Source organism: Taudactylus pleione, unplaced genomic scaffold (genome assembly GCF_031769625.1).
Source record: "Taudactylus pleione unplaced genomic scaffold, aTauple2 ptg001774l, whole genome shotgun sequence".
In the NCBI taxonomy this organism is placed as follows: Eukaryota; Metazoa; Chordata; class Amphibia; order Anura; family Myobatrachidae; genus Taudactylus; species Taudactylus pleione.
In genome coordinates, this window is record NW_028286171.1 from 442455 (window position 1) to 463014 (window position 20560).

Below are 20560 nucleotides of genomic sequence, written 5' to 3' on the forward strand. Positions count from 1 at the left end.
GGGCGATGTTACAGGCCGCCCTGATGCATTCTGCGCAGTCAGTCACAATGTTTGCTGATTCAGTTAGTCTCATGGCGATTTGTAACACTGGGCTTCTTTGTCAAATAATGGTAAATACATTAAAGTGGGATGTAAATGACTATTTTCTGGTACCTTGGAAATGTATTTGTAAATGTAAACTCTCTCAAAAGGTTTTATCTGCACCGCTCTGATAATCGGATTGTGGGGAAGAGAAGGGAAACTATGACGACTGCACTGAATGGTGATCTCGGGTTACTAGCACCATCACACAAACTAAGCAAGTCCTAGTAGAAGAATATTTTATACATCCATTTATATTAGGTGAAGCTGCCGGCGGCTGCGCCTCCATGTTGGCGATGGGCTGGGAGCGTGCCATTTATGATGCCACTGCTTAGTACCACAATCCCAATCTGGCAAAAGAGGAGAAGATGTTGCACTTGTCCGCCTAAGGTAAGCAGCACAGTCTGGTGGGTGGGGGCACCCTGAGGAGGGAGTGGGCACTCAGGGCATCATTCACCCAGCCCTGCAGGTGCCAGTGACATGAACCCCACTACACTGCTACACTACACTACACAGCTACAATACTACACTACACTGCTACACAACACTGCTACATTACACTACACAGCTACAATACTACACTACACTGCTACACAACACTGCTACACTGTTACATTACACTACACAGCTACAATACTACACTACACAGCTACACTGCTACACTACACAGCTACAATACTACACTACACAGCTACAATACTACACTGCTACACTAAAAGGCTACACTAAACACAGCTACACTACACTACACAGCTACACTACTACACAGCTACACTACACTGCTACACTAAAAGGCTACACTAAACACAGCTACACTACACTACACAGCTACACTACTACACAGCTACACTACTACACAGCTACACTACACAGCTACAATACTACACTGCTACACTAAAAGGCTACACTAAACACAGCTACACTACACTACACAGCTACACTACTACATTACACTGCTACACTACACTCCTACATTACACTACACAGCTACAATACTACACTGCTACACTAAAAGGCTACACTAAACACAGCTACACTACACTACACAGCTACACTACTACACAGCTACACTACACAGCTACATTACACTACACAGCTACAATACTACACTAGTACACTAAAAGGCTACACTAAACACAGCTACACTACTACACAGCTACACTACACAGCTACACTACTACACTACACAGCTACTCTAGACTACACAGCTACACTACACAGCTACTCTAGACTACACAGCTACACTACACAGCTACACTACTACCCTACACAGCTACACTGCTACACTACAGTACTACACAGCTCTACACAGCTACACTACTACACAGCTACACTACACAGCTACGCTGCGCAGCTACACTACGCAGCTACACTACTACACAGCTACATTACACAGCTACACTACTACACTGCTACCCTACACAGCTACACTGCTACACTACAGTACTACACAGATACACTGCACAGCTCTACACAGCTACACTACTACACAGCTACACTACACAGCTACGCCACGCAGCTACACTACACAGCTACACTACTACACAGCTACACTACTACACTACACAGCTACACTACTACACAGATACACTACACAGCTCTACACAGCTACACTACTACACAGCTACACTACACAGCTACGCCGCGCAGCTACACTACACAGCTACACTACTATACAGCTACACTACTACACTACACAGCTACACTAGACTACACAGCTACACTACTACACTGCTACCCTACACAGCTACACTGCTACACTACAGTACTACACAGATACACTACACAGCTCTACACAGCTACACTACAACACTACACTACTACACAGCTACACTACACAGCTGCTTGTTGCTTCCTTAACTTTTTTTTAATGATTATTTTACTTTAAAACCAAGGAGACCTTGAGGAGCAACCGGTCTCCCAGTATAACAGCACTAATAGGTCCTTTGTAGATTGAGAAGCTCTTCTGTCGCTAACCCGGTGTGACATCACAGGTCTGCGCCTCACCCCCCTGTCTCCGCTTACCACCTTTATATAGAATTATAACCACTATGGCCTATTGCCTCACTCTCCCACCTCATGTCCGCACCTTCTCCACCAGCCTCCTGTGCCCCTTTCTCTGTGTCCATGTATGAATTGGGGGATTTTTTGTGTGTTATTTATTACACATCAGTTTCTTTTGTCATGTTGCAAACACGGATAATGATGATAATTGTGTGGACTTACACAAGAGAAAGCCGCCAAGTAAATTCCTATGCGTCAGCGCTTAGTAAATACCACTGCACTGGTTTCTATGTACAGATACGCTGCATTCAGGACAGGCTCAGCCAACAATACGGACAACTCCAATGTGTATTTATTATTAATTTTATTTGTACATTTCCTTTGCGCTGACTGCGCTGTCATAGAAATACTTACCGTCCGCTGAGCGAGGAATAGAGAGGCACCACGTGGATGCCCAGCGGCCCTCCGTCCCCAGAGAGCTCCATCGTTCTCGTCAGGTCGCTGTAACATAAAGAGAGAACAGAGGTTGTTGGTGAGATAGGAGCAGCTGAGAGCGGCCATTAGACATGAGAGCGGCAGTTAGCGCCTTCCTGAGGATAATGCTATTACCTGACCGTTCATTGCAGCAAAACTAATAGATCTCATTGAACAAAGGGACTGGAAGGACAATTTCTATATAATGAAGACGCCGGCATGCTTGGCCAACGTTAGATCACCATTCGCAGTGGCAGCTGATGGAGGCATTCATTATTCACCCCTTCACTGCCGGAAAGGGCAGCAGCCTCTTGCTGCAGGAGGAGGTCAGGTCAATACGCTTGTGCGCTCAGAAGACGCTATTAATGTCACTTCATTTGAGGCCTTAATATAGAATATGTTGTGGAGCGAGCGAGCGCGCTCAGTCAGTCGCCATGTGAGCAGAATGTCAATTATTCCACACAAGGGAAAGGTTTGGTTACCGTCACAGCTATGTTTAGTTACAGCACATTATAAGGATACTAGGCTAGAACGTTCCATTACCATATAAGTCATATAATACACAGATAATATCGTAGTAAATGATTTCTAATATCCCGAATAATTTACTGTTATTCCTTATAATTACAGCAATATAAGATGATGGCATCAGAACTCACCCAGGGAGGGGTATATCATGCGCCTCATTTTGCAAGCGTTACATCCCGCCACTTACCGTATGCATAGCGGCATTATTAGCACTGTATGCATAGCGACATTATTAGCACTGTATGCATAGCGGCATTTATTTGCACTGTATGTATGGCGTTTGGTGAATAAAACCACAAAGGTTAGCTCTTCCGATAAGAGCTGTCCGTTGCGGTGTAAGGACTTCCGGGTTCATGACCTAGGAGTCCTTCTGCACATGCGCAACAGTCAAGCAATGTATAGGTGAGCTGCGAGGGACGCCGGGTGGAAAGTTTCGCTGTCTGGAGCTTGATACATATGGGGATCGCAATCAAAACGCAGTTTTCGGAGGTTGCATTTTAGTGTTAGTACATCCCGATCTCACACTTACCCACCCACACTGGCCTCAATGAGATGCAGAGGGGGTGTGGTGCGCTGCAACGGACGCCACTGTATCCCCGCAGCGCATTATGATGTCATCACAGACTGTTCCCATCCACTTCACTGAGGAAGTGGTTGGGATCATTTTTATATTTCACAGATTACAACAAGGTCGGAATTCAATTAGACTATAGTCTAGTGTGTGTACATCGTCTAGCGCGCATCGTCTCTAGCGTGCATCGTCTCTAGCGTGTACACAGATTAAGCCTGCGAGCAGGGCCCTCTTTCCTCCTTGTCTGTTATTGCCCAGTTTCACTTTATTTTGTGCTCTCAATTGTAAAGCACAACAGAAGTAAGCCCAAAGCCTGACATTAAGCATGAGGGACATTAAATCACAAGTGATTTGAGTGTTGCCAGTTTAATAGCGTGTTGGATATTGCCCCTTTAAGTTTAGCTGGTCTTATGCAGCCAATGAATGTTCATGGGGAGTGGTCTAGGGGTATTTATTATCTGCCTCTTTGTGCCAGTTTTTCCCACCCTCCGTCCCATTTTTGTTTTTGTTTGTTGACTATCTCATGGTTGGTTGTGTGAACGACACTTGGAGTTACTTTATGTTAATAGTTAGGCTTAGTGGGTGCGCTCTCATTAAAGTGGAGTAAAGCGACAGCCAATTGTCCTGGACAGGAAATGGTTATACCACCTGGACCGGTGGTTGAAGGTAAAGGAGAGTTGATCACCAATGCCTGGCTTGTGTGTGTGTTTTTATTGAGCTGTTTGGATGTTATTGTCCTGTGCGTTCTCTTTGTGTCGTCACCATTATTAGTATTAACTTTTAGTCTAAAATTGTAATGACTTCTCAAAAATAAATTGACAAAATATTTAAACGCCAACACTGTTGTCTGTGGCCCTCATTCAGAGTCACTCGCTAGCGGCAGTACGCTCGTTCCGAGCGATGTTCGCACATCTGCGCATGCGTACGGTTTTTAGTACGCATGCACGAACCAGTCAGTGCGGCCGAAAATCATTTGTACGCAATATAGCGAGTGCCTGCTATTTTGAGTGACAGAATGAGGCGTATGTGGGTGGTAACAGGGGAAGGTGCTTGAAAACGGGGAGTGGAGATCCGTTCGCAGGCGTGCTTAAAGGTCAAAACGGGCGTTTTATGGGTGTGCATAATTAATATAGCAGCGTCAATGACCACGTCACTTGTTTTTTTTTAACTCAGAACTGCTCGCAAAATAGCGGTTGAAAAAACCAACCACAAGAATAGTGAGCAGTTCATACGCTGTTCGATGTACTCGATTAATCTAATAAATAGCGGACATGACGTATGGTGCGAGCGGCCAGGGGGCGTTTTTAAGAAATAAAAGAGCGTATGTTTTGCTCGCTCGTTCAGACTTAGAGGTGTGAACAGACTGCAATGTGCGAACGGATCATTTGAATAGCCACCCCTTGTTTTTGAACGAACGACCGCAAATAGCGAACGGCTCTGAATGAGGGCCAGTGTCTTTATTTTAGAAGTTAAGTTACATTGTATTTAAGAAGGTTGTTATATGGTAACACGATAATACACGTTAGTGAGTTTATATGCTGAGTACAGCCTCATATAATTCTGCACACGCAAACAGCAAAAATGTTTATCCAACAGCCGCGCAGATTTCCCCAAATCATAGTCTCTGACAGATACTTGGACAGCACGCGTTTGATTGACTGCTGTTACCCAGGAGTTAGTTCATGTTCTATGTATGTAGAGGCACAATTTCCGCGACCTCCTTGTGCAAAACAAATCTCTCATTCTATTAATGCTGTCACGTAACACTCAAGTAATCAGCTGTATGATATCACTGGTGTCTTTGTGCGACGGACCAGACAACGGGCGTTGTAACAAACAGAAATATTTATTACATATGTGCACACTCGCAATCTATCACAACTATTGTTTGGACAACATGACCAGACCGGCCACATGCACAATAATTCCAGTAATAAGAAGCTTTTTTGTGGAAACTAAACCCCTCTACAGAATCAAATTAAAGCTGATGCCTAATTATTGACATTAAACAAGATGATTATAAGCCTGTAAACCCCTGTCCATCAGTTCTAAAGCACAGAAAGGAGAATAAGATTGGAAGACAGATTAATATGATAACAATAAAAAAATAAAGAAAATCAGGAAATATATATTTTTTATTTATTTATTTTATGTTTGTTTGTTTTTTTCCCATTTATAATTCTCTGTCAAACATCAGGCAGCTGCCGCTGTACATTTTATGTTGTTTACATGGGTATATATTTGACCTTTATGAACTTTCATTAATTGAATTGTTGATCACAGCACAAACAGTATTAGGGATATAGCAGACAGATGTTACTGGACTAAATATCATTATAATAGTAATGGTAGCTACACCTTGACATGCGAAGTGCTTGCGGAACTTTTTGTTGGCAAGGGAACAATATCTATTTCAGTAGGTACATTTCATGGAGTCCTGGAATACTCCTACAGCCCCAGTCACAGGTGTGCCTGGAATACTCCTACAGCACCAGTCACAGGTGAGTCTGGAATACTCCTACAGCACCAGTCACAGGTGAGTCTGGAATACTCCTACAGCCCCAGTCACATGCGTCCTGGAATACTCCTACAGCACCAGTCACAGGTGAGTCTGGAATACTCCTACAGCCCCAGTCACAGGTGAGCCTGGAATACTCCTACAGCACCAGTCACAGGTGAGTCTGGAATACTCCTACAGCCCCAGTCACAGGTGAGCCTGGAATACTCATGCAGCCCCAGTCACAGGTGTCCTGGAATACTCATACAGCACCAGTCACAGGTGAGTCTGGAGTACTCATACAGCACCAGTCACAGGTGAGCCTGGAATACTCCTACAGCACCAGTCACAGGTAAGCCTGGAATACTCATACAGCACCAGTCACAGGTGAGTCTGGAATACTCATACAGCACCAGTCACAGGTGAGCCTGGAATACTCCTACAGCACCAGTCACAGGTAAGCCTGGAATACTCATACAGCATCAGTCACAGGTGAGCCTGGAATACTAATACAGCACCAGTCACATGCGTCCTGGAATACTCATACAGCCCCAGTCACAGGTGAGCCTGGAATACTCATGCAGCCCCAGTCACAGGTGTCCTGGAATACTCATACAGCACCAGTCACAGGTGAGTCTGGAATACTCATACAGCACCAGTCACAGGTGAGCCTGGAATACTCCTACAGCACCAGTCACAGGTGTCCTGGAATACTCATACAGCACCAGTCACAGGTGAGTCTGGAATACTCATACAGCACCAGTCACAGGTGAGCCTGGAATACTCCTACAGCACCAGTCACAGGTAAGCCTGGAATACTCATACAGCATCAGTCACAGGTGAGCCTGGAATACTAATACAGCACCAGTCACATGCGTCCTGGAATACTCATACAGCACCAGTCACAGGTGAGCCTGGAATACTAATACAGCACCAGTCACATGCATCCTGGAATACTCATACAGCACCAGTCACAGGTGAGCCTGTTCTTGGATTTATTCTAACAATCTGAAGGACTGTGATATTATTTGTAGCTCTGTGACATACAAACCTTGTATTACAGATAAGCTGCCTGATTTCTGAAAACTGAGAGAGTATTAAAAGTTCTATATTCTGAAATCCTCCCGGCCTCGCTGTTATGACCTTCACACACAGAGTGACAGTTCTCTGCCCTTTGCAACAATAAATTCTAAATATCAGCTCCCTATAACTAATGGTTCTTTCTATGAGGGCGTGAGGAACCCGGCTGGCTGTACTTCTGCATTCTAAAACCTGATTTGTGAAGATAAAACTTTCCTTTACAGATGAAATGCAGTAATAATGATAAAAATAAGGCTGCTAATAACAACAATAATAATACTAAAAATAATAATGCTAAAAATAATAATTCTAATTCTAATAATAATAATGCTTAAAAATAATAATGCTAAAAATAATAATTCTAATAATAATAATAATGAAAATAGCAATAATAATAATGCTTAAAAATAATAATAATGCCAAAAATAATAATTCTAATTCTGATGATAATAATAATGCTAAGAGCAATAATAATGCTAATAGCAATAATAATGCTTAAAAATAATAAATCTAATAATAATAATGCTAATAGCAATAATTGTGCTAATAGCAATAATAATGCTAAAAATAATAATAATGCTAACAATAATGATAATAATAATGATGCTAATAACAATAATTCTGAAAATAATAATATTGCTAAAAGTAATAATGTTGCTAAAAATAATACTGATGCTAATAACAATACTAAAAATAATAATGCTAAAAATAATAATTCTAATAATGATAATGCAAATAGCAATAATAATAATGCTTAAAAATAATAATAATGCCAAAAATAATAATTCTAATTCTGATGATAATAATATTGCTAAGAGCAATAATAATGCTTAAAAAGAATAATAATGCTAAAAATAATAATTCTAATAATAATAATGCTAATAGCAATAATTATGCTAATAGCAATAATAATGCTAAAAATAATAATAATGCTAACAATAATGATAATAATAATGATGCTAACAACAATAATAATTCTAAAAATAATAATATTGCTAAAAATGATAATGTTGCTAAAAATAATACTGATGCTAATAACAATACTAAAAATAATAATGCTAAAAATAATAATTCTAATAATAATGATGCGAATAACAATAATAATGCTAAAAATAATAATAATGCTAATAATATTAATACCATAAGCCATGTATGCAGAGTGACTATCATGAAACATTCTGAAGTTTACAAAAGATAATATAGAGTTAGGCAATGCCAGGCAGCGCTGCGGCTGCTTTATTCCAGCCCCGGCATTTCCTGCTGGCCTTTGGCTGGAAAGCCATACGGTGACTACGCCTCATTTAGCATTTTAGACCATTTTAACAAATATCCATTTGTGCAGCTGTGGTCTGGTAACAATAATCCTAGGTCTCTTCCTTCCTCCCTAATCAGTCGTCTAATGTGAAAGTAACTACACTCACCAGCAAATGTTCTGTGGACACCTCTTCCTATGACTGGAGTTCTGATAAGGGACATAGCACCCTCTCTACTCTATCACTTAGGTAACGAGCCGCAGCTAGGGGCTCCCCAAACTGCCAGTACCATCTATCTATAATCCTTACATTTCCCAATTTGGGATGGATCCCATCAATGGGGAAATATTTCACATAAATATACGAGTATACACACACATTTATAGATTACTAATATACACAGTCCCGTCCACTGTACAGAGGTACTGGAGGAGATGTACTAAGCCTTGAAGAGAGATAAAGTGGAGAGAAATAAAATACCAACCAATCAGCTCCTGTCAGTGTCCAGGCTGTGTTTAAAAAATGACAGGAGCTGATTGGTTGGCACTTTCTCCCCCTCCAAGGCTACCCCACTATAAGGTAACCGTGCACCAACCTGTGCTAATAAGGAGAGGTCTTACATTGCATCTGCCCCTGATAAATTGGCTTCCATCATGTGATCTATGTTACTTTACTGTATCTGCCCCCAATAAATCCCTCAATCATGTACGAATGCCCTAGCTGATGGATATACAAGTGTAGTGTATATACATACATCACTATATTTCCCAAAAACCAGACAGTGACACACTAATGCCACTAATAGTAGAGGTATATATTATAATAAAGAGTTTGTAACTGTTAAAAAACCTTCCACTAAAGATACGTTTTAACCAGATACACTGTGAGATGGAGGAAAGTAAAGGTCTGGGAGTCATGTAAAGTGAATTTTGCTAAACTGCAAGTAAACTTGTCTATCTACTACCATTTAACCTTCATGATAACTACTGTAGTGTAATACCACTTATTGTAAGGCTTGACGTGGGATGATCTGCTCACCAGTCAGCACTCAGGGCCTGATTCAGCAAGGAACGCACGATAGCAGACGCACGCGCCCAGCCGCTGCAAGAATATGCTAATTAATGCATCCGCACGGAGACCGCAGCACAAGATGAAGACGCCCAGCCCCAAATTAAACCGCCCATCTCCCTTTACTCGCAGCCTGATCAGTACGCAAGATACCGTAAACATCGGTAACATCGAGAACCATCGACCACATTTGCATAATAGTGATTGACCAGACCTCACGCAGGATCTTGGCAACTTCCTCTGTGCACAGAGTCTCATCACTGCGTCCGTCGCCACAATGGCTTAATTATGGATGCCACTAAAACGGCGTCCCAATGCACAGGCATGCCTGCGTTCACACGACCACCCCCTGTCACCACTCACAAACGGCACTTCCTGTCCATCAATATTGGAAGATGTCTGCATACACGCTGCGTGTAGTCTGCGCACGTTTACCAGATCGCACCGGCATGTGCCGGAGTACACACAGCAACCACACCCAGGGATGCAATGAGCGCACACAGCGACCACACCCAGGGATGCAATGAGCGCACACAGTGACCACACCCAGCGATGCAATGAGCGCACACAGTGACCACACCCAGCGATGCAATGAGCGCACACAGCGACCACACCCAGGGATGCAATGAGCGTTACCCGCACATGTACCTGGACTTCTGCCACCGGATATTTTCTTCTTGCCAACTGACATTTTTCTTCTCTTCTATGGATGGACCCTGAGAAAGAGACCAAGATAAAACGTCAGCCAGGAATGATGTTACAGAAGGGACTGTCATATACACCAATTACATTGAGATTAGGAGAATACAACCCGAATGATGTTACAGAAGTGACTGTCATATACAATAGTTACATTGTGATTAGGAAAACACAACCCGAATGATGTTACAAAAGTGACTGTCATATACACTAGTTACATTGTGATTAGGAGAACACAACCCGAATGATGTTACAGAAGTAACTGTCATATACACTAGTTACATTGTGATTAGGAAAACACAACCCGAATGATGTTACAAAAGTGACTGTCATATACACTAGTTACATTGTGATTAGGAGAACACAACCCGAATGATGTTACAGAAGTAACTGTCATATACACTAGTTACATTGTGATTAGGAAAACACAACCCAAATGATGTTACAGAAGTGACTGTCATATACACTAGTTACATTAAGATTAGGAAAGTACAACCCATTTATAATAAAGTGCAAATACTCTAGATTGTATAATCTTCTGCAAATACTGTACACATGGAGCTCAAACAATCTACACGTCACAACTCACAGGTGGATAGTGGATACTAGCCCATAATTATAAGTAGTAATAGAGGAAATGGATTGAGTAGGCAAAATAAAAGAGCAATATTGAAAAAAAAAAAAAAAAAGAATAATAGACCACGGATTAAAATCTTGTACCATGAGCCTCATATATTTGTCAAAAAAATTAAGAACCACACTTGTAAATTAGCAGCTGAGGCGTCGCTCTATCCTGCTTTGGGAGGACAGGAGTAATAACATAATGCTCCTGTATAATGAGAGTATACAGAAAAATAAAGTCTGTGCATTTATCCAGATGAGGATCTACTGTCTCCCGTCATACATGTGCACAGGACGGGAGATGAGAGTCCTCATTGGTGGTACAGGAGACTATCTATACTTACTGTAGGCTCCACAATGAGACCCTTGTAACACCTCCCATGGGGCGACCTTAGCAGCTGAGTGCAGGACGACACTCACTAACCAATCACCGGCTCTTCCTCCTGCCATCATGGTAATAGGACAATGGTGACTTGACACCTTCGGTGTAGAAGGGGCAGGAGTGGGACATATTCTGTGTCCCTCTTCTGCTCGCATTCCTCACAATGCGCAGTAGTTATCACGCTCTTCGCACAATGATTGTATGAGGAAGCGCAAGTGATTGGTGTGTTATATTCAGCACCTTCCTACAATAAACTAGTACTGAGCGCAGTGACTGGAGGCACTGGAGAAGGACAGAGAGCTGGTTGGAGGCCAAAGGGTAAATTTACTGGGGTAAATGTAATAGGTTCCGATCTTCAGCCGCTGCCGGGATTTATGCGAGTCTCCCGGTATTTTTAAAGTGGCAATCATTTTAAAGGCTTACCCACATTTCCTCATAGCAGGTAAGTACTCTGTTGATTTTATGGTGGTAACCAACTATACTGGGCCGCGTCCTTACTGAGTTCAAACAGTGTCGACAATTTCAAGTACCTTATCGCACGCTACACACCGCACACGCAGTGCGAACGCATCCATGTGCCTTGTGGCATGCTACCAAAATCCAACACTTTGTGTACTCCGCTGTACCCTCTCCCAAGGTTTCATAGCTTCCCATTTGTAGTGAATAAAAATAAACTCTCAGTAAGAACTACGGCCTGAATCTGCCTGCCCGTCACAGCTACGGCCTGAATCTGCCTGCCCGTCACAGCTACGGCCTGAACCTGCCTGCCCGTCACAGCTACTGCCTGAACCTGCCTGCCCGTCACAGCTACGGCCTGAACCTGCCTGCCCGTCACAGCTACGGCCTGAAGCTGCCTGCCCGTCACAGCTACGGCCTGAATCTGCCTGCCCGTCACAGCTTCCTCTCCAACGTCAGTGCAAATATCCTAATGTACTGTTAAAAATGACACATTTCTATATACAGTATATGCACGATTACTGTATACGCACAATATGTATTGAAGGGTGAAAGCACAATCGGCTTTCTTGGTGTTAATGGATAATTATTGATCCCAGGTGTAATCACATGAAGTAGCTTTGTGTTACTCATTGTACTGCTGAGGAGCGGAATACTATAACATGTACATGTGAGAGGCCTCTTACACTGAGCTCGCACATTGCCCTCTCAGAGACAATATACTGACAGGGAATAATGCAGAAACACTACAGCTGTTATCTACCAAATAATGAACATAACTGGCTAAATTGAATGGCTAAGAGGAAAGTCATGAAGCTACATCTCTGGTCTTCAAAAAACAGAAAACAAACAAAAAAAACACAAGGTATTTTTTACCATCTACCATTTAAGTCATTTGCAGAAAAATATGATGTGAAATATTTTTACGGTGATTTAGAGCAAAATGCGGTAGATGGAAAATGACTTAATAGACCTAATATATCACATGAACGTTATGTCTTCGCCATGCATGCCTGGACATCTTTTCCATTAATTTAGCTTGATGTATTATATTATTTCTGTATTAGTGGATGATTTAAAGATTGAGAGAAAAACAATAATTGGACTGTTTGGTGGGTGAAGGGTGATGCGGGCAGCTTTACTAGTCAAGTTCTTGGCTTAGATCATGGTGATAAACCCGTCACGGGTTACTTTGTGCTGGAGACTCCACAGGTTTGAGAACTGAAGTTATTCCTGTGGGGAGAGCGACTGTGAGACCTATTAGAGAGCTAGAAACATGGAATATAGTAACAGAGACAGCCAGACAATGTGCCATTAATACCGTGTGGAATAAACCATGAAATAACACGTAAGAAAAAACACAATTTGCCAAAAACGATTTATCAAAGTACTGGTTTAATTTACAGAACGAACCCTTTGCTTGTGGCGTTGTAGCTGGTAAGGTAATTTCTAACAGACCTGCCCACAGCGGTGCGGCCTATAAGAAAATGAGTGTTTGGGACATTAAGTGGTCGGAACAAGGGTGTCGTCTATTTTCCGGTCAAAAATGTTGAAACGTGGAAAGGTGTAAATATCTTTATTTGTATCACTGCAACATACGAATCAGATGCTGTACAAAGAATGAAGAGAAAGAAAGAAAAACCCTGTTTGGTTCATAAATGAAAAGAATAGAATATAAAATGTAACTTTTATTCTATCTTATAAAATAGATGCCACCTGGTATCAGACAGAACAAGACAGACAGACATATATATACCGAAATATAAAAGATGTAAATAGGGATCTATTACCCTTGAAATGTAGATAATATAACTAGATCCACAAAAGTCTGTACTACAAGTTACTGGTCATGAGAAATCACTATAGTGTCCAAATCTGGGACAGCGCCGACATTGACGCAAGTTTGCGCTCTAAAGTATGTACTGTAATACAGACATCGCACTTTCGCTGCATTTGACTCCCGACCCACTGGGCATGCGCAGTGCTGTGATCTTCCATATGTTATGGCATACTGTAGCACTACATGGCTTGGCTCCACTGGACATGTGCCAGAAATCCCATTGCAACCCCTCCACTGGGCATGTGCCAGAAATCCCATTGCAACCCCTCCACTGGGCATGTGCCAGAAATCCCATTGCAACCCCTCCACTGGGCATGTGCCAGAAATCCCATTGCAACCCCTCCACTGGGCATGCGCCAGAGATCCAATTTGTAATCCCTCGGAGCTGGCTGACAGCCACCACAGCGCCAACCGTGCAGACATCGACGCAAGTTTGCGCTTTAAACGCACAGTCAGTATGTAATGCAGAGACTTCTCTCTCAAACAGAGCCCACTACCAGTTACTGGTCATGAGACATCACTATAGTGTCCAAGTCTGGGACAGCACCGACAATGACGCAATTTTGCGCTTTAAACGCACAGTCAGTATGTACTGTAATACAGACATCCCACTTTCGCTGTGTTTGACTCCCGACCCACTGGGCATGCGCAGTAGACAGACTTGAAACGCCATACTGTAGTGCGACTAGCTTCGTGCTAAAGTACATGGGTACTGTATTGGAGCGCCATACACCCCTTTCTTGAGCACACAGTGGCATAAAGTAGCATGAGAAATGCCAGGTATTGAATACTGAATAAGTGAAGATTTAAAAAAACAAAAACTATATTTTCAAGGTCTCGAACCCACGGTACAAGAAGATGGGAGAAGTAGTGAGACTAGGCATTAGCCCCCTAGGCCAACGCCTCATCCCATAACTACAGTAGTTCCTTAAGTAATGAAATCACTACAATGTCTAAGTCTGGGACAGTGCCGACAGTACTTACATTGGCGCAAGTGTGCAATTTCACAGTCAGTGTGTAATACAGAGCTTAATGATTTAAAACTTTATTAGACATAGACTTTGTACTGCATACTGTAGAACTATTTTGTAGCGCTACTTCTGCCAAACAACAAGGACATCTTTTTCTGTATTAGAGTAGTGGGACGCCACTCTCTAACAGTACCCTTCTTGCACAAATTTCATATGATCAGGACTGTTACCCAAGAGAAATAAAACTACTATTTGTTTCTTTAATTGACATATCTTTGGTATATAAAAGATATTTTTATTCTGATTGATTTTTGTTTATTACAACATATTTATATATTTTTTCCTTTCATTTTCTGGCAAACAATATTTTCCCAGAAACATCTCTAAACATTAGCATAGTTTGTGAATATTAGTAGTAAAGTTTTTGGTTGAATTTACCATATCTTCATTTGTCATTTTTGCACGGAGACACTTATATTAGGATTTCCAGTTCAAACGCAAATTAAGCATTATTCTAGTTTTTGAGGCTTACTTCCCAATCTCCCTCTTATATTACTAGGACAACACTGTCTACATTACTAATTTACAGGCGCAATTTGTCATTTCTATAGAACCTTTCGTATGATTATTTGAGGACTTGGGTATCCTTTTTCGCCATATTTGCTGCCCAAACATAGAGAGCGCGAGGTTAACCAATCCTTTAATAGTAAGACACCTGCCAGCAGAAACGAAAACTTGAGCAACGTCCCTGTCAGGCTTTTGTTTCCAAGGGTAACTGCTCTCTGAGTTTTTCTTTCTTTCTCTTCATTCCTAGTGTTGTATTGAACTCTAGTGAGCACCTCCACTACCCATCACATTTCTAATGTATACAGAATTTTCCCTCTCTGACTCTTAGGGAATAGTGGCTTTAATAGGTTATCATTAGCATTGACATTTTTGTGAATATATATATATATATACCTGTTTGATTGTGCGACGTCATCCCCTTTCCCTTGTTATTTACACGCCGTACAAGGGGTATGCAGACGGGAAGCCGGCGGACCTATTCCCGACAGCTGACTTCCCAACTGCTTAATCCCGGCGAGGGTTAGATGACAGGCGTCTATATCTAGACGCCTGTCATTTTCATCCTGATCGAAGGGACGCTGGGCGCCGATAGCCGCGGACAGGGAAGGGGGGGGGCTTAGGGGGGAACTTAGGGTTAGGCACCCCCGGAGTACTTAGGTTTAGGCGGCGGGGAAGGGGTGATTAGGGTTAGGCACTGGGGGAAGGTTAGGGTTAGGCACCCCTATGGGAGGGTTATGGACGATCAGGATTTTTACCCTTGTCTGGCAGGCGCTGTCGGGATTCCAACCGCCAGACAGGCGTCTGGCGGTAAATCATACCGACTCCGTACAAAGAATGTTCTCATATGTCCACATAACTGCCGAGGCTTCCGTATGATGTGTCAATAGCCAGAACGTCGACATCGTAATGTCAGACAGAGAATGCCGATGCTTTACCATCATGTTTAAAGTTGTGTCAATAAGGTTGAAATGCCTTAAATAGCATTACTACAGTATCATGTCAGCATTCCCTGGTCGACATAACGACTTACAGCTAATTAACTACCTCCCCGCACATTAATCTGCCAGTGTGTTTGTGGTCTGTGGAAAGAAACACAAAACACCCGGAGCTAGACATATGGAGAACATACAATCTTTATACAGTATACTGTAATACTCTGGTGGAGATAGGACCCATGGCCTGAGGTATATGTATGTATAGTGCACAAGGACTGTCCATCTCCCAGGCAGGTCATTTTCCTGAGGTTACCCTGCTCGTTCTCTGAGCTCGCCATACAGTAAGGGCCTGTCAGCATCACAATGCCCCCACTAACGCTGCCCCCACTAACGCTGCCCTCTTTGTGTCTGCTGCAATCCTCTCGTTTGCATTAAGACTTTTCCAGCATCTACTGCTGGTAACACAGGGTAACATCACCAACTGTACCCACTGCCAGCTACTAACAGCTCTTCATTATACTGTAGATCTATAAGTTGGTTACCACATTATTACACTGACTTACATTTATTAATCTATTCCTGTGCAGGATACCCACAGTTTCTCCTTAAGGTGCCCATACATCTGCGATGGATCGCCGCGATGCAGGGCTGCAATTGGAAATTTCCGATAGCCATCAGAAATTTCCGATCACCCACCATCGATGTTCAGCGATCCGTCGCCAGATCGCAGACATTTGACATGTTAAATGTCTGCGATTTGACAATTGCGATCATTTTTGATCGCGATCGTCAAATCGGCGATATCCAACATCTTGGAGTTCTGCGATCCTGCGATGCCGGGTTGCAGCATCGTAGGATCGCGGCAATCCGTCGCATATGTATGGGGCCCAATAGATGTGAAGGGGATGCAGCTCTGCTGATATACAGATTACCCCCCCCCCGTTGTAGCGTTAAACAGTATAGCGAATGGCGTCACTAATGGCGAAAAATGAATACCGAGATTGTTATTCTAATTAATGCACTTCTGAAAGCAAATCAACAGTCTGGAAGCCGTACCTACATGTACAGTGTACATTAACCCCGCCAGCACCTATGACAAAAGCATTTCAGGGGGAAATGTATCAAATCTTGGAAATAGATAAAATAGCAACCAATCAATTTCTGTCATTTTCAACTTTGGTACAGATGTATGAAACCTTGGAGACAGATAAAGTACCAATCAATCAATGTCACATTATAGGCTGTGCTTGAAAAATGGCAGGAGCTGATTGGTTGGTACTTTCTCCCTCTCCAAGGCTTGGTACATTGGGCCTGATTCAGAGCCGCTCGTAAGCGGCCGCTCGTTCGTTCCGAGCGATGTTTGCCGAACTGCGCATGCGTACGGATTTTAATACGCATGCGCGAACCAGTCAGTGCGGCTGAAAATCGTTTGTTCGCTAAATAGCGATTGCCTGCTATTTTGAGTGACAGGAGGAGGCGTATGTGGGTGGTAACAGGGGAAGGTGCTTGAAAACGGGGAGTGGAGATCAGAACGCAGGCGTGCTTAAAGGTCAAAACGGGCGTTTTATGGGTGTGCATAATTAATACAGTAGCGTCATTAACCACGTCACTGGGTTATTTTATAGTCAGAACTGCTCGCAAGATTGCGGTAGGAAAAAGCGACCACAAGAATAGCGAGCAGTTCATACGCTGGTCGATGTACTCGATGAATCTAATAAATAGCGGACATGACGTAGGATGCGAGCGGCCAGGGGGCGTAGTTATCCAAAAAACGACAGCGTTTTGTTAGCTCGTTCAGACATGGAGGCGTCAACAGACCGCAAAGAGCGAACGGTTCATTTGAATAGCCACCCTTTTTTCCTGAACGACCGTCCGCAAATAGCGTCCGGCTCTGAATCAGGCCCATTGCCCCCAAGAGGAGACAGAAGAGAGGGATCGCTGCTTACACATCCAGCCGCTGCTCATGTAACACAGAAAGATAACAGGGATTGTATCCCTAAGGGGTTAACAAGCTAAAATGTAAATGTTGTATTGTTACAGAGGAGTCAGGTAGTGTTTTTGAAGATATGAATCAGCCCTCTCAGTGGGGTACAGCTTCCTGAAACCTTAGAAAATCAAAGGCTCTACGCCGGGCAAGTGCTATTAATCAGTGCGCCTAATGAAGCAAGTTATTCTGAATAATTCAAGACGACCAGAAGTATTAACATTTATGTAATTCTATCCATATTATCGGCGCCATATTCTGCTAAGGTTACAGACAAAACACATTTACCCGGCTGCAGTTTCAAACGGGTCAGCGGGCTGGGAACGCCAAATACCAATGCTGAGAATTGTGATCCAATGCAAATCAGAGAAAGGTCTAACAGAGTGAGAGGAGGGGGCTGTATTTAATGGGGTAATAGAGATGGGGAAATCGCTCACGCACGGCGCTGCACATTCTCGGGCTGCGCTACACAAAACAACTTCCGTAGGTGTAAAGCACGGGCCTAACGTGGGGAGGACTCTGCTTAATGATGTGTGTACTCAGCGATGCGAAGGACGACTGCACCGCCGCCGGGTCAACATATCGGGCGGCCGGTACACTTTACACAATCCTGTGCTTGACCGCCCAATATGACGGCACCAGCAAAATGCCGCCGCATGGGGTCGTCAGTCGCATTGTCAGTTTAAGCTGCATGAAGAGCCAACCTGACGATGCGACTGGCGACCAACGGGAGCGTGCTTGGTCATTAGTAGTACGTACACACTGGCCGATACTGACTACGTGTCGGCTCGATCCCCCGGATTGGACGACATTTCATCCACATATCGGCTAATGTGAAGACAGCTTTAGAGCTGAACGCGCCCTAATTAAAAATTCTGCGCGCACAGAGAATCCATGCCCCTCCCTCACGTGTAGTCTCCCCACCGCTTCTTACTTTGGGAGGCAGGGCTGACAGTTTTGACTCCACAGAATGGGAGTGTGGTGTTCGCCTCTGACATCATCACCAAGGGACACACAACCGACGTAACACTGACATGGAGGAGCAGACATTATCGCCAAGCGACACACACCCGACGTAACACTGACATGGAGGAGCAGACATCATCGCCAAATGACACACACCTGACGTAACACTGACATGGAGGAGCAGACATCATCGCCAAGCGACGCACACGACGTAACACTGACATGGAAGAGCAGACATCATCGCCAAGTGACACACACCCGACGTAACACTGACATGGAGGAGCAGACATCATCGCCACGCGACACACACCCAACGTAACATTGACATGGAGGAGCACACATCATCGCCAAGCGACACCCCCCCGACGTAACACTGACATGGAGGAGCATACATCATCGCCAAGCGACACACACCCGACGTAACACTGACATGGAGGAGCAGACATTATCACCAAGTGACACACACCCGATGTAACACTGACATGGAGGAGCAGACATCATCGCCAAGCAACACACACCCGACGTAACACTGACATGGAGGAGAAGACATCATCGCCAAGCGACACACACCCGACGTAACACTGACATGGAGGAGCAGACATCGCCAAGCGACACACACCCGACGTAACACTGACATGGAGGAGCAGACATCATCGCCAAGCGACACACACCCGACGTAACACTGACATGGAGGAGCAGACATCATCGCCAAGCGACACACACCCGACGTAACACTGACATGGAGGAGCAGACATCATCACCAAGCGACACACACCTGACGTAACACTGACAAGGAGGAGCAGACATCATCACCAAGCGACACTGACATGGAGGAGCAGACATCATCGCCAAGTGACACACACCCGACGTAACACTGACATGGAGGAGAAGACATCATCGCCAAGCGACACACACCCGACGTAACACTGACATGGAGGAGCAGACATCATCGCCAAGCGACACTGACATGGAGGAGCAGACATCATCGCCAAGCGACACACACCCAACGTAACACTGACATGGAGGAGCAGACATCATCGCCAAGCGACACACACCCGACGTAACACTGACATGGAGGAGCAGACATCATCGCCAAGTGACACACACCCGACGTAACACTGACATGGAGGAGCACACATCATCGCCAAGCGACACACACCTGACATAACACTGACATGGAGGAGCAGACATCATCGCCAAGCGACACACACCCGACGTAACACTGACATGGAGGAGCAGACATTATCACCAAGCGACACACACCCAACGTAACACTGACATGGAGGAGCAGTTATCATCGCCAAGCGACACACACCCGACGTAACACTGACATGGAGGAGCAGCCGCCATCAAGCTTCTTCCCCTTAGTGTCAGCAGCTGGCGCGGTGTTTGTGGCGGCAACGCTGGGGCATTAAACAGAACGCTGTGTGAGTGACGGTATGCTTAGGCACCCACTGACCACTGACCCAGCTTTGCCTAATAGTAAATCCAGCCCCGTATGTTTCTCTGTCCAAATCCCCCTTTATTTTACGGTGAAAAATAGAAATATATCTATATCTGGAAGTGAAGTTTGGAAAGAACAT

The 20560-nt window shown here is 43.9% G+C and overlaps 1 protein-coding gene across 1 annotated transcript in view; it reads right to left on the reverse strand.

Moving 5' to 3' along the window:
• LOC148439462 (partitioning defective 3 homolog B-like) overlaps positions 1–20560 on the reverse strand; it is a gene marked incomplete at its 3' end in the record, with an annotated part of 417659 nt that overhangs the window by 328732 nt on the left and 68367 nt on the right. The window contains exons 4-5 of the mRNA XM_088464716.1: positions 10205–10272; positions 2500–2586 (exon numbers count right to left, since the gene is read on the reverse strand). Coding sequence (XP_088320842.1) covers positions 2500–2586; positions 10205–10272 — 155 coding nt within the window. The remainder of the gene's footprint in view (positions 1–2499; positions 2587–10204; positions 10273–20560) is intronic.